A 16,516-nucleotide genomic window follows, 5' to 3' on the forward strand; every position below is an offset into this window, starting at 1 on the left:
AAATGTGCAACCCCAGGCAGAGCTGTACACAATTCCATCCCGTCAGGATTTTGTAACTTCAGCTTGCTTATGAGTGCATCCAAGCACTGGCTTAGGATATGCAGTGCCTTTCCTGAATCAGATATTGCAGAGAAATAGTTGGGCATGATCAGCATACTGGTGAACCCCAAATTTCCTGATGACTTCTCCATGCAACTTTATCTGGGCATAAAATAGCACAGGGGAGAAAACTGTGCCTTGTGGCACCTCCCTGTGCACGGCCACCCAATGTTCATACCTGAAACTAACCCCACAAGCAGGAGTGGCCTCGTTCTGTTCTAAAATTGGTCCTGAAGCCAGCCTAGAATGATTCAACTATAACTGCACGTGAAATGACCACCTTGCCCCCCAAAAGTATATTGCTGACTGAGTGGTAGTTGGCAAAAATCTCTGGCAAAAACCACCACCTCCTTCAAGGGATCAGGGACCACCCCATCGCAAAGCAAAGCATTCACCACACTCTGGATCTAGCCAGTAAACCCTCCACAGCCGACACAAGCCAGCTGTGATGGACATTGGTTGAGAGTGTGTGGAGCAGGCTGCACAGCTGCAAGAGCCATGTCCACACCCTCAGGCATTAGTAACTGAAACTGATCCCACAGTATCAGACATGATGGTGCACTGGATATGGTGATAGACGTTGCATCAATGGTGGCACTCAAGTCTACCTGGAGATGGGAGTTTTTGTTCTCAAAGTGCCTTGCAAAACCATCCAGTGGGCCCCCAAGGGCTTCAAGACTCTTATCCCTCGGAAAACCTCCACTAAATGGCTACCTGAGGAAGCAATGGAAGTGGCAACGTAGGCTTTCTCTGCCAGCTCTGCCACCATGCAAAAGGCAGGATTATGTGCTCTTAAGCATGTTCAGTCACTATCGCAACAAGACTCGTACCGCTTGTGCACCAGCTATCTCTCTACCTGTTTCATTGCCTGTAGCTCTAAGATAAATCTAGGGGCTGCTGGGCCCCTGCAATTTCAGAGAATGTGCAATTGGGTCTATGCCCTACCATGCTTTGCCATTCCATAGAATAATTAGGCTCTCAGTAGAACTGCCAGGGCTGGCTGCAGGACCCCCTCGCATTCAGGAACATTTTGGAATCCGTCTCTAAGGGCAGAAAATTTTAATAGGAGCCCCATCACTGCAGTGAGGGATTGATTCCGTCAGACCAAACTTCAAGTGGCAGTGGATAACAGCGTAATTTCAATCCCCTAACATACAGACCACCCTCAGCCCAAGACTAGATTGCAAGTGTGCCCTGCCATACAAGTTGACAGATGACAAACTGAGAAGCCCCAGGGTTTTCTTAGACGTTCTGAGCTGCCTTACAAGTGCGCTGATTATTTCTAATGTTATTGGGGGTGGGGGAGAGAATCCTTTTAAGGTATTGGGGTACATTGGACCCCCCATCTTTCAGCCCGGACACTGAGATCCAGCACCGAGGGCCTTCTGGCGGTTCCCTCTTTGCGAGAAGTAAGGTTACAGGGAACCAGACAGAGGGCCTTCTTGGTAGTGGCGCCCGCCCTGTGGAACGCCCTCCCTTCAGATGTGAAGGAAAGCCCTGTTTAGGGAAGATTTTAATATTTAATGTTGTATTGTTTTTAACACTTGATTGGAAGCCGCCCAGAGTGGCTGGGGAAACTCAGCCAGATGGGCAGGGTATGTATGTATGTATGTATGTATGTATGTATGTATGTATGCATGTATAAATAAATAAATATAATAATAATAATAATAATAATAATAATAATAATAATAATAATAATAATAATAATAATAATAATTTGCTATGAGCCCAGTATTTCACCTAGGCATTTTGTTGTTATTTCTCTTTTGCTTTCCCTTTTGTTAACATTGTGAGGACCAATGAATCCCAATAGTGGTTTTTTTGGGTGGGCGTGTTAAACTATGTTTTTGGAATGTGATACTACTAAAACCTATTTCCTCCTTTTAAACTAGAATCATTTTGAAATTTATCATGATCTTGAAAGGGGGTCTACAGAATGCCAGCAGCAGATTGGCACTATTAAAAAAAATGGTGAATGAGGTTTAACAAAGAGTTATGGTCATCCACCCAGGGTTTCTGCTCTGCAACCTGAATTTGCTTTACCTAACAGTATTCTCTTGACCATGCTAGCAAACAACCCAATTTGAACAGCAAGGGCACATAGGAAGCCCTTCTCCAAACTGCAATACTTCCTTCCTATAGAGTCTCTTTTTTTTCAGAAGTGGTGTAATATTTCTTCTTTGGGTTTTGCTCCAGAATCTACAGCTATGTGTAGGAACTCTTAGTGCCTCCTTACAATCTGTACCATCCCTAGCAGTGCTTTTCCTTTCTAAGCGCACAACACCCGTGAGAACACATGAATGGGGAGAAGGAAGAGGGCTGATTTGGTCAGCAAGAGTCCAGGAAAGCCTCCAGGTTCCTTCTGAGTGCCTGATGATATCATCAGACACAAAAGGGGCCTGGCCGATTCATAATTAATCCAGGGGAAATGATTAATTTTCAGTTGTCCAGTGAACATCTGGGCAATTAATCCAGTTCTCCTGGATTCATTACAAATCTTCCCAGGGATGTCAATCTGCTCGTCATTAACTTTATGTAGATTACCTAGCCCCAGTTGTGGTGTCATGATTCCAAACTAACTTTATCCCTTTACCTATGAGGTGAAACTACCAAATGTCAGGTCCTAAAGTAGAATAATAAAATTTAAGTAAGAATCACTTGAATATCCCATTTTAGAAATGTGTTTTGGAAATAGCCAATGAATTAAAATTGACCTGCATCAAATAATATAAATATCCATTTTCACGATATGCTGTCTGAAACATTGTGAATTCCTTTTGACCTTGCTACTGTCAAGACTGTGGTGAAGACAAGAAAAATTTCTCCACTTAAAACCTACAGTGAAATTTTTGCACTGAGAATTGAAGCGATGTAATTTTCTGTGTGGAACCTTTTAAAGATAAAAAGGGTCTTTATATGAAACCATATGTTGTATCATTGGCAGTTACTCTTGTGCAAGGGAACTAAGGCAAGTCATATGTGAATAGTGGCATGGTATCTTTGGAAAACTGAGATAATGCATGAACCCTATAAATGATTATGTTTCTATTATCGTTACCTCTGTTCTTCTGTTCCACTGCCAACTGTTTTTCAAGTGTTTCCCTCAGTTCTCGTTCCCTGAAAAGTTCCATTTTCAGCTCTGTCTTTTCCAGCTGGACTTGCTTCTCCTGAGCGCGAGCGTTGTCTATGGCAACCTTCAACAGGCCCTGTTGGGAGACAAAGTTCAATGGAGTAATCTTCTGAAATATTAAGCTACCCAATCAATGTCTGTTAGCTATGTAAAATCCCAATAGTAACCTGCCGGTACATTATAACATGTTATCAAATCATAGCACAGTTGCAGCATTGTGGAGAGGGAAACAACAGACATAGTACAAAACCTCTTGACACTTTTATTCATATAATCAATAGAAACATACAACTTATAGAAACATGCCACAAGCTTTTATGGGAAGGAGCTATCGCTCAATGGAAGAGGACATAATTTGCATGCAAAAGATCGCAGGTTTAGTCCCTGGCATCTCCCAAGTAGGATGTGGAGAAAATTGTCTCAGAAACCCCAGATAGCTTCCCTTCAGCACTCCGCAGGTAAATGAGATTCTACTTCCAGAATAACAAAGACACAGAAATCATTCCGGGTTAAATGCCGCACTGTACACAGTAGTCTAGTTCTTTAAGCAACCTATTTTGAGATCGCAGTTTCAAACAATGTGGTATTATAACAAAAAAAAGTGGCAAAAGTGTCAGTAAATGCAAAAGCTCACAAGTAGACCTCCTTTACATTTTGACGATCCCTTCTTGTTGAACAATAAAACCTAGCTGCTATGGCAACTGCCATCTTTACTCAATCAGCAACATTCATGTACATGTTTCTTCTTCATCAGGAACAAACAATTAGTAACAAATGAAAGAGATCATTACATCAAGTGCCCTTTTAGATCACCCCAATTAAAACTTTAGTTTAGCTGTATTTTAATTCTAACATACCAAATTCTAATTTTCTGCTCTGATTGCTCTTGTTGACTTATCTTTGAAAGATGTACTCGCAGCGCAAAGCCTAGAGATTTATTTAGCAAGATGCCAATGTTGGCACCACTTAACGTGTTGATTGGTTGTATTATCAGTAGCAATGGAAAATAAATTACTATTAAACTATTATTGTCCTTGGCTGACAAAACACAATATTTTGCTGTTCTTTAAATATGAAACAATCATGGATAAACATGGAGAATAATGCTAAACTGCAACACTGATGGGTGTAATTTTATGTTAAGCACCTTTGCAAAGTGTGAAGCTGCTAAGAGCATGTTACATTTTCATTGGGCCTCAGCACCATATCTTCTCATCCACCCTATTCCCCTAACATATTTTTGAAACACTTTCTTCTAATGCACCTAATGGTAATGCACTGTCTACTGCTGCTCATTATGTCTGGGAAAATATTAGCATTTTTGGCTCTGAAACCCACTAGGGACAACTTACAACCTATGGAAAATGAACTTTCGTTTTTAGAAGTTATATCCAGCACATCAGCAGGGCAGCCAAAATATTACACTTGGAGCCAAATTGATGCGTATGCAAAAATGTTACTGCTGCCAATGGCAATCCTAATGTGATGCACTCTGAAATAATAGGTATTAACTCATAGTCAGTGTAGCAGCATGAGAGAAGGGGCAAATAACGTAGCCCCTAGGACCCTCAGATGCCTTTGAGCCATCAACAATAGTTGGGCTGTTTGGATTTGTGTGAATTCTCTCTAGACCCATTGAAAAAAGATTCTACAAGACACTTTGGCTAATCCTCTTCCGTGATATTAAATCAATGTGCTGCCAAACCATTGAAAATGCAGTGCAAACTAGGACTACAACACTGTGCGCAGGTAGTTTGCTTGACTCTCACTGACGTCAAGAGCATTTAAAATGCCTAATGGGTCTAGGATTACTGCCCAGGGCAGCAACACAGGGAAATATATTCTTTTATGGAGACACAGACTTACAGTGAAGTTGACCAATGGTAGTAAAACCAAGAAAGTCAGGTTTCTTTTAAGGTAATAAGGTTGCATTACTTTTAAGCCATTTGCACAAAACTCTCTAATCCCAATCTGGAAAGAGATTATGCAGAGAAACCCTATCAAAATAACTGGGGAGACATTACCAGCAGCTAATCCGGCTTCGTCTGGTTTATAGCACTGAAAGTCTTGGTTGTCCTGATTGATGACCTTTAGCAGGAGAGGGGCAGAAGGCATATGACCCCAAACAGCTTTCAATATCATTAACCATGGTATTGTATTGAGAGTTGTTCTTTGGGCTGAGAAGTTGGGGATACAGCAGCTTCACTGCTACCTGCAGGGCTCGTTTCAGAGAGTAGCACTGGGGGACTTATGCTTGACCACCTGGCACTAGTACCATTAGATGCCAAAAGGTTCCATTTTGTCCCCCATGTTCTTTAATATCTACATGAAGCAGCAGGCAAAAGTCATCTCTGGATCTGGAGTACGGTGCCACCAATATGTGCATGAGACCCAGCTTTGTTTCCCCAGGTGAGGCTATGCAGGTGCTGAATTGGAGCTTGGGGGCAGTAATGGGCTGGATGACGGCCAATAAACTGAGACCAATTTCTGTTAAAATGGAGGTAATCTGGATAGGCAATTTACATGTCTGTGAAGTCGATCAACAATTGGTTCAAGAAGGGGTGGCACACCCCTTGAAGCACCAGGTTCATAGTCTGCATCCAGTATTGTAACCAGATGGCCAGGGGCATCAGAGGCATGTAGTGACAATCTTCCACTTACAGCTGGTTTGCCTTCTATGGCCATTCCTGACTGAGATAGACCAGTAACTCATGCTGTTTAGCCATATATACAGCTACAATAATCTAAATGGAAGAAGGCCCAGAACCTACAAGTAGTACAGAATGCTGTTACTAAGTATTGTGGTTTACAATAACCATATACCACTAGTTTTACAAGAGTTGCACAAGTTGCCGGCGTGAGTCCAAGCTGCAACCAGATAGCTCAGTGGGTAGAGCATTTGAATACAATCTGCCCCAGGCTGGAAAGAGCAATTGTCATAGTTTATGTACTTTTGTCATATGGGGAAAGATAGTGGTATGCCCAGTAGAAACAGTTTACAGGGTAGTATGTGTCTAAACCACTGAGCCTCTTGGGCTTATATATATATAAGACTCTAATGCCGTTCTTTCTTGACTTTCTTTACGACTCACGCTTATAGCGTTCATTCATCCTTCAAAGCAACTACTTAATTGGGTACACTTTCAGAATAATAGGTACAATCCAGCACTTGAGTCCAAATATGGCCTCAATGTGAATTGCTATGCGGTGCCCACTGGCGGAGGAAGAGGAGTGTTAGAATTCCTGCTCCATGATTGCAGTCATGGGATTGTTGTCTATCACATGTGTTTTGACTCCAAAAAGTGGGAAGTGATAGAGACAGGATGTTTGTGTTACTGTGTTCCGTGAAGTGGGACTATTGTCCTTTGTTTTTTCTCTATGCTGTCTGATGCTAGAGAGAGAGGGAGCCATGTTGCAGTGCTCCGTGTGTGTTTATATGTAAATAAAGTAGATTAGCCAAAATGCTGAGTTGCTGAGGTCTGTTATGCAACTACAAAGAATCTGCGAATCCCTAAGTGTGCTGATGTCTGTTGGCATCGGTCGCTGTGATGTTTGGGCGGAAGAAAGCTTTTGAAGCTCCCGAACGATCAACCAGGAGGGAGGGAACATGCCAGTCGGGCATGTGTCTCTGCCAGGGTCCTACTCAAGTGTAGGCTGAGCTCCTGACAAAGCGCACCATCCCCAGCAGTGCAATCCCTGTGGGGTGCCATCGCGGCTGCCCCTGCGCTGGGTGCCACACACCTGCAGTCAGAGCACCTCACCCCCGGGACGCGTGCCAGCCCCGCCTGCTCTACGCCCACCGGTGCCAGAGCATGAAGCTCCACCACTGGCCGTGCCCTAATGCGACTAGGACATACTGGGATGCACTGAGGATAGAAAAGCGTATTTCTTACGCACCTACGGCAGAGCAATATATTATGTCCAACTGCTTATCACAAACCCCCATCTGCCAATCACTTGGGGATAAGCAGTTTAGGGAGAAGGGTGACAAGAGTGCAGAACAAGTGCTCTGCAACTGTTCCCCAAAACTCTTTTGCCCTAAAAGAGAGGTTCAGATATGCTTTTAGCCTGGCAAATGCAGAATTGCAGCAGAAAAACACAGGACAGGGAAGCACTAAGTACACTCTTCCTCTTGCTGTTACTCCTATCCAAATGCTCCCACCTGCTTTATGCAACTGTAAAGGGTTTATTTCACTTGCTCATATGTTCCCACCTTACAGCTTAAAGGAATTAATATTCACTTTATTTGGGGAGTTTTTTAAAAACATAAATCTGAACTTGCTCCCTCCTTGCCATTTTCAGATCATTTCCGCCCCAGGCAAACACCTTTTATCTCTGCTGACTGGTGTTGTACCACTCTTCTGATTTGCGTTGCTTTTATTGTTTTTTTCTTTTAATTCCTTTAAAAAAATTCTTTACTTGTCCACATGCTGAAATATTCTTCAAAGGCCCTCCGTCAGCTGCCTCTGCTACTTCAAGTGAGGAGGGTGTAAAAAATGGGTGAGTTCCCAGGGGGACTCACCTGGCACCCACACCTATGTCTTTTAGGCTATCATCTTAGTAATTTACCTGGGCATAATACCCATGAGCTTCTACCCATGTAAACATGCATAGGATGCATGGGATCAGGAAAATACCCTTTTAATCTATTTTCTCCTTATTATTGTTGTTTTTATCCCTGCCTTTCAAAGTTTTTTTCTTTGTTTTTATTAGCTGTTACCCTGGAAATCTCAAAGGGCGGAATAGAAGAGTTTTAAGTATAGAAAGTACATAGAGAGTAGTATCCAATGGGTGCTACGCTGTTGATGCAAGTCAACTGCAAGTGGAATATGGAAGGAGACAGTTTTATGCCATTTCTTCACTACCTGCAATCTTCTGTAACTCCCCCCCCCAAAAAAAACCCATCTCCTTTCACTCTTCTTCTTCTTCCTATTCTTCTTCTTCTTCACCCTAAGGTACCAGGGTGGGTTACATTAAAAACCATACTGTTGCCATCCATCTGTCTTGCGAAACAATGGGGTGCACTTCCGGGGATGAAGTCAAACCATGGTCTTAGCAGCACCGAAGTGACCTATCCAGGGTGCAAGCCTCGGCTGTGTGTCTGGAGGTCCTGGGCTGCCCAGACAACAAGACCCACCCCCTTGGCCTTGCTGATGTGGTTCAAAGGAAAGCAGAGGAAAACGTCTGGCACCAGCTTGGCTGCAGGAGTTGCTAGAAGTAGGCATACAAGGCACCATCCAACCGTCTTAGGGACTCCACTCCTTACCTCCCGCAAGGCAGCGGAAGTTTAGGGTCAGAGTTTTCCTTCTCCTAGATGTGTTGCACATGCAGAAACTGCCTTATTGACGGTAGGGCCCACTACTGGTCTCGTCTGCTCAATCTGCCTAACTCACCAAGGACTTGAGACCCATCCGCTACCTCACCTGGTTTAATCGGACAGCTGAAGCTGATCCTGGCATCCAGCCACTGTCGCATGCTGGCAGCTTCTACGAGCCACAAGCGAGATCTGACTGTAGGATGGGGACCACAGGTGGATAAACTACCCCAGAAGAAGCACAATCTGCCCCTACCAGAGGTACTATAATATAATTTATTATTTATATCCTCCCCCTAACACCCAATACACCCCAAAACAATATTAAAAACAATTTAAAACATTATTTTCTGTCAGCGGAACAATACCCATTGAAATCCACCCATATGCTGTATTTTTTATTTGCTGTAATCCACCACGGAAACACATTGAGAGGCAGAGTATAAATTCCTAGAAATACATAATATTAATAATGGCTGCTTTTGTATTTTCCTATATCAGTTATTTTGCGGGGGGGGGGGATTAATTCATGATTTTAAATGGCCTAGCAAACTCTTTAGAGAGAATACTTCTGCTTATGGATTGTTTGTTTGCCATCTTACCAAACGTTATTTTGAACTCTCTGTTCACTCTCTGTTCTCTGACTGCTTCACTCACACATGGCTATTTTGTACGCCAACCAACATAAATACACAGGAAGTAAGATAGATGTACTGTACCCAACTACTTGTAACTTTCCACTCTCATTAGCATTCTGGTGAAGAGAATGTCATTCTCATAAATGTTTGCAGAAGGCAGATAAAAAAGGTACTGAATACAGTCGGTGCTAAATTGCAGCTTTTGTTTGATCTAATGCTTGCAAATTATTTTGCAATATTCATATCTTGTTGCAGTACAGGAACTCCCAAGTGCAAGTGCAATCATTGGGTTTTTTAATACATGACTTCATCTTGCACACTTTTTCTTAATTGAAGAACCATTTTGTTCATGAACAAATCTATTTGTATTTTAAAATCTCATGTTCATGTAATTCATCTGATTTTTATTATTATTAAAATGCTTTGTTTATTTCATCCATTGGCTCATAATGTACAACTCTGAGTTTAAAAGAGTACTGGCAACTATTTGCAATTATATGACTTGAAACTATTATTCCATTAATTAATTGCTTAGATTTAAATAAATTTGCAAAGAATTGCCAAAACATTAAATATAACTGCATTTTAAGCTATCAAGGGAAGTCTGAAATACTGTAGAATGAACAATAGTTGCTACTCGAGGGAAAATACTACTTCAGTTATTTTTTTCCATTTGGTATTAAAATAAGAAACTAACATTAAGGCTTAATTCTTGTTGGCGTGGTAAATTCAAGAGATATACCTAGAATTGTGCTTGAAATGACAGCTAGAATTCCACCCCCACAAAACCCCTTCTTCACATGCTACTGTTTGGGGGATTTGGGTGGAAAAATGTGTTCCCCAAATGCTATTGAAACACCCCCCTCTGTTTTACTATTTGCAAATGGGGTGACAAAATGAAGGGGGTGCCTTTCAGCTTGGCCCTATTTATATGACTTCACACTTCTTCTGGGGATTCGCATTATGGCATTCTTGTTCTTGTAAATAAATCAGATAGAAATGTTAAACATGTGCAGGAGAAGGGATATTCACCTAGCCTGCTCGATATGCTAATTTTGAGAGTGGAAGAAAATTCTCTGCATGAACAAGGATTTCCTCATGTGAGCCTTTTCCAGCAGGCTTAAGAGGTAGCTGGACCCCAGTCTCAGGTCTGCCATATCAGTGAGTACTGGGCTCCAAAGAGCAGGCATGCCCTGAACTTGCAGTCCATCAATTAAAATTTGCCCTCCCTGATTAAAATGAACTTGCGCAGATAAATCTTTTGAAGCTTTAGCTGATTAATCTATGATTAAATCTTGCAACCCAACCCTAGTTTAAAAATGGATACAATTTTCCCCATTTTCCTACTAATAAATGGACAGAGCTGCAGAGACTACATAATCAACCACAGAAGATGCATTTGAATACATAATAATAATTCAAATCATGATTTGGTGCATGAGCGAAAAGCTGTCCCTTCAGGTGGCCCCTCTTCCTCTCATATATGCAGGGCTTCATATATTACTTCCTGGTCAAATCAAACCATAATTTTGCGGGGACATCTGAACTTGCAAACTATGATATGGGATAACAGTCCAAGCCAAGCTACAAACCATGATTTGATCCTGGTGTGTAACACTCACATATTTGCCACTTCAGGCATGGCACATTGTGGCCTGATTAGCACAGGCAGAGGTGGAAGGGATCAGGAGAGGATGGAGCGCTTGGGTCCATGCCTTCAATACAGCCAATGCTCAGACTAAAGTAACAGTTGAATTGCTGAGCTACAACAAAAAGCATCCCAGCAGCAGCATTACGGATGTTCACTAGGAGTGGGCCAGGTGAGGTGCTGGGGGAGGGGGGCAAATCAGCAGGAGCACCAGATTGGACCTGCCAGTGCAGCCACACAGCCTCAACCTTGATGCCACCTCACCCCTTCCTTTCCCAGTGACACTGTAACCGCCACTGGGAGGCTGTTGTGGTAGGTCCACCTTTCCAGTTGAGCTCCTCCTCCTTAGGTAAAATGGCAGGTTTCTGTCATACTGTAAAATGGCCATTCTGGAAAAGAGCACTATTACTGGCGTGGAACCACCAAACAACATTGGGGGCCAGGCTACCACTATTTTGATTACCAAATACGTAAGTAGGCTTTGGGTATTTATCCTGAATCAACCAGCGTGACAGCTGGTTGTTTTGCGGTGTCGATCCTGGGTTAAGGCTCTCCCAGACAGGGGCGACGCCTTCAGGATTGCCATATTGGGGGTTGTCATGGCCCACTGACCCCCGACTGGGCTTCCAGGCAGAAGCACCTCCCCCTAGACCCCTTTAACAGGGTACCCCTGTCTCATGAAAGTTCCCAATTCCCCCCACCCCGCCTAGACTAAGGATGCAATGCCTCATCTGCCAACAAGCTGTGACAATTGCTATGTGGTAGGCAAAACCTTCCAGACAAGCTTGATTGTTCTGCAGCAAATTCCTCCCTGGCCCCAATACAGTGACCAAATATTTCCATAGCAAAGTCATACTCAGAACTTGCCCACCCACCTTTGTGCAGGGCCATATGAAACATAGGATAGGAGGATGCGGAATCCAGGTCTGACTGAGCTGACAGTCTGCACCTGAGCGAAAACCAGGGGTGGGAGTCTTCCCTCAGGTCTGCCATGAAGCCCTGCCACTACTTGCTTGCCTGTGATAGGTCTGTTCAAATGCAGCTTGCTTGTGATAGGTCCATTTGACTACAAGCCTCCCAGCAACCTGCCCGGCTAGAGGAGGACGGAGTGTCATCTCCCAAGAGTCAAGTGGGGCTAGAAACTTGCCCCGGACTCAGAGCACAATCACCACTCACCATCCTACGAATGTAAGCGGTCCTTATTGCACCACAGTCGAGAATTGTGGTGAACCTACTTTTGGGTGCAACTCATAGGTAAAGGTAAAGGGAGCCCTGACCATTAGGTCCAGTCGTGACCGACTCTGGGGTTGCGGTGCTCATATTGCTTTATTGGCCGAGGGAGCCGGCGTACAGCTTCCGGGTCATTTGGCCAGCGTGACTAAGCCGCTTCTGGTGAACCAGAGCAGCACACAGAAACGCCGTTTACCTTTCCGCTGGAGTGGTACCTATTTATCTACTTGCACTTTGACGTGCTTTCGAACTGCTAGGTTGGCAGCAGCAGGGACCAAGCAATGGGAGCTCACCCCGTCGCGGGGATTCGAACCACCGACTTTGGATTGGCAAGTCCTAGGCTCTGTGGTTTAACCCACAGCGCCACCCGCGTCCCATGCAAGTCATAGTATGACACTAAAAAAAAGCTCCAGTAATATATAGCTCTAAGAAAATGATAAATAAGGCTAAACTATAAGAAATTATCAAAACCGTATTCTTCACACATTGCAGTCAAATCCTATACATGTTTATTCAGAAGCAGGTCTTAGGCTCCAATAAGACCCATGAAACCCAATGAGATTTTTTTCTGAGAAGACACATAAGAAGATTAAGCTTTTTTAACCTCAATTGATATACTTCTAAACTGTCAACTCATTAAATATATCATGGTGGTATGCAATAAAACAGACTTATGATTGCTATCATTGCTTTGGAGACATAAACATGGAATATTCTGTATGTATCAATAAATTATCAGTTGCACATGACATGCTTTCTTTTCACCATATCTGAAAATCTGATTAAATTTATGATTAGAATAACACTACTGTTTTTGGATAAACAAATGATAACATGACTTTTTTGTGGTTTATGAGTACACTAATGCTCTAAATATATTCCTGCCTACCTGCATAAATGAGGTCCTGATGTGCTGAACAGGCTTCTAACAGTTCAACAGATTGAACCAAGCTTGGAAGCTCAGTACTAAATGTAATGAACCTGCTTAAATGAGTAAAGAAGGAATTGATGCTACTATTTCTTCATTAATCTAACAACTGTTTCTTCTCTTTTGTTATTTGTACTGGGAGGAACTTTCACAAAGATTCCATTTGAAGGTTTATACACAGAAGACACAGATGGAAGGAGTATTGAGAAGGCTCCATTTTTTATTTTTGCACACGGCTGTTGATAAATGCAACACGGAGCCTAGTGGTGGCAGAAATTCCACCAGCCATATGCATGATCAATATACTTGTGGGTAAGCCCCTTCTTTTTCTCCACCTAATCTCAACCATGCTAGCATGCCCTGTAATATGCTAGTCAAAACCCTGAATAATGTTCAAGTCAGACTGCAGTATACATACAATAGACAAGCTGACTGCTGCAAAGGAAATCTGCAGAAAATTTTGTAATGCCCTTTGAAGTCTATTCTTTGAAGATAGTACTGAAATGAGCTTATTTGTAACAGAAATGCTTTTCTTATTAATGTCTTTTATATTAAGGCATATTTTCCATAGATTAACATGTCATTTCCACCTTGGCATTAATTCAGTTTAAAATAACTATTTATTTCAGCAGGTTTTCTCTATCAAGAAAGTTAAACAGATCACTACAAATCATTACTGTGTAATAGAAAAAGCATTTTAGATAAAATACTGGAGCCACTTTCATCTAACTCTGCATCAGTTCAGCATTATAAGCCATATTTTATGTACTGCATTTAGATGGTTTTATAAACTCATTTGATTACTGTGCTGCCTTTAATACTTTAAATTCCTGAAAGAATTTTCCACAGTATTATGAACTAGTTAAAGCTCAACTGATTGTATTAATGTCGACAGTTCGCTGACTGTTTTATCTGTATTGTTTTACACTGATCTCCAAGGAAGGCCTACCTGGATGTTAGTCAGAAGGGTTTCTATGGAGGACAATCCATCAGGAAATAGAAAAGGAGATGGAAAACCTGGAGGTAGCGGCTGCCCATGCCCAGTTAGCGTAAGTTTGTCAAGGCTGTCTCTTGCGGTTGGTGTGGAGAGCGGGGTCTCATCTGTATGTGATTGAAACAAAAATATAGAACAAGTTACGCTTGTCTGTTTTTATTAGACCTCAGTAATGGCTTCCCTAGTGGTTTCCAGAACATTTATTGCAAATTGGTTCCTGCTATCAGGAGAAAATGCTTTCTGCTGAATTTTCTTTAATGAAAAAGCTGTGGAGATACAACAAGATAACATTAATGAGTAACTTTATAAGCCTTTTAAATGCAGTCTCTAATGAGACTGAGTTTACAGTGCCATAGAATCTTTTTAAAACAAATATTATCTCACATATACTTGTGATAATATATTTAGGCTGACTTTATGGGTACCTTCCCAATTATCTCATTTTAGTCTGTGCACTATTTGGATTGACAATAGAATATTTTCGAGGATGATACATATTTTATATTGCAGCAATGTGTTTTATGCGAAGATGATTCTCAATTAGTTAACCCATAATCAACCATCTCCTTGATTTAGGAAGTGCATGTAAAAATAAACTTCCATGGACACACACACACACACACACACACACACACACACACACAGGGGGCAAGCAGCTATGGGGACACACACCCAGTGGTCCTGCACACACGTTGCTGGATGCTGCTGTCAGCTCCAACAACTATGCTGGACGTTGGGGAATCATTTCCAGATATCTCTCCCACTCTCCTGGTCCCAAAAGTGCCAATCATCTCTTGAGTGGGGGGCTCATGAATGAGAACATTCATGCAGGTGCTACTATACATGGCAATATTTCCACTGGAATCTGTATTAAGACTGAGTGTTAAAAACAAAAAAAACCCAACCCCCCCAAGTTACGTATTTTGATTACTCTTAGAAAGTAACACATTTAACATATTTTTTCTCCACTCTATGTGTACATAAAGTCCACTGGCAACTTGGGAGGTTTTCTATATACTTCATCATAATATTGCAGTTGCCTTGTCTCTCTTCCACAATCTAAGGAAAGGCTTTGGAAAATGTTGCTGCATATGCCTCTGATTTGTAAAGTAAAGGTAAAGGGACCCCTGACCATTAGGTCCATTTGTCGCTTTATTGGCCAAGGGAGCCGGCGTACAGCTTCCAGGTCATGTGGCCAGCATGACTAAGCCACTTCTGGCGAACCAGAGCAGCACACGGAAACGTCGTTTACCTTCCTGCTGGAGCGGTGCCTATTTATCTACTTGCACTTTGACGTGCTTTCGAACTGCTAGGTGGGCAGGAGCAGGGACCGAGCAACCGAGTTCACCCCGTCGCTGGGATTCGAACCGCCAACCTTCTGATCGGCAAGTCCTAGGCTCTGTGGTTTAACCCACAGCACCGACTACATTCTGCAGTATATGAGATAAAACCGCACAACACTGTATAAAAATCAAGGGGGGGGGAAGCATAGCAGCTTGCCAGGAGGAACGACCTCCCTCTCCTCCCCAACAAGCTGGGGGGTTCTCCCAGTGCCCCCCCCCAGCCAACCTTGGAGGTAAGGAGTTGCCCCATTGTGGGAGGAGAAAAGAAGAACTCTCTTGCTCAAGAATAAGCTCTGTTCAGTTATTCATCCTCTAATTACTCCCAGCTCCTGCTTCCTCCCAGGTGCCTCCACTTCCACCACTCTCATCTGTCTATCCTTTGCTGTCTCCTCCTCGCTCCTTCCAGCACCCCCTTCTGCCTGTTGCCTTGCCTCATTCTTCTCATTTTTCTTCCTAATTCTTCTGTCCTGCCTCTGGCAGGAACTTATGCACTGGTTACTGAAAGCTGCCGCACAGCTTCTGATTTGAAAAGATCGTAAAGGCAAAGCAGCAGTGTGGATCCAGCATGCAGGTACCTCCTTCTTGTTGCTTTGTGGACATGTTTTTGCAACAATACCGTTGGCATGCATTAGAAAGAGTGGTATCTGTCACACTGTAAGTTGGATGCTCACACAGATTCATTACAGGCGCCTCCATACAATAGGTTTATTCAGCATTTATCCTGATATGCTTGTCCAAACATTACACGGGGGTTAGATATGCTTGGTCTTTATTGAGCCTTTGCTATGTTTTGCTTATTGGGTTCATATACTACAATGAACATTCACCCTGCATTCATTCAGATTTGCTTGCAGCTTGTTTACACATTTTCCCATTAATAAATTTGTCCCACATTTTCCAATGTATTTTCCTCTCACTTTCCTACCTGCAAACAGTCAATTTCTTTGTAAAAATTAGTTTGTTGTGCTAAGGTGTCAGAGCACTTTAATTGCACAAACCTGCTTTTTCCCCAGCATGCTTTGAATCCTCCTGCAAAATACTTGCTTCACTTTTTCAATGACTACATACACATGTAGTGAGAAGCCATAGTTTAACACTAAATGAATGAGCAGAAAGGGGCCTGTGCAAAGTGCCTGGCTCACACCCCCAACTCCACCCTTTCACAGATCCCTGGCTTTCACTGAAGACC

At 42.6% G+C, this 16,516-nt stretch overlaps 1 protein-coding gene across 9 annotated transcripts in view; it reads right to left on the bottom strand.

Moving 5' to 3' along the window:
* DACH1 (dachshund family transcription factor 1) overlaps positions 1-16,516 on the bottom strand; it is a 341,051-nt gene that overhangs the window by 29,943 nt on the left and 294,592 nt on the right. For all 9 annotated transcript variants that reach the window (XM_081198381.1, XM_081198380.1, XM_081198379.1 and 6 more), the window contains 2 exons: positions 13,940-14,091; positions 3,161-3,308 (listed from right to left, as the gene is read on the bottom strand). In XM_081198381.1, coding sequence (XP_081054507.1) covers positions 3,161-3,308; positions 13,940-14,091 — 300 coding nt within the window. The remainder of the gene's footprint in view (positions 1-3,160; positions 3,309-13,939; positions 14,092-16,516) is intronic.

The sequence above is a fragment of the Podarcis bocagei genome (genome assembly GCF_964188305.1).
Source record: "Podarcis bocagei genome assembly, chromosome: 6".
Classification (NCBI taxonomy): domain Eukaryota; kingdom Metazoa; phylum Chordata; class Lepidosauria; order Squamata; family Lacertidae; genus Podarcis; species Podarcis bocagei.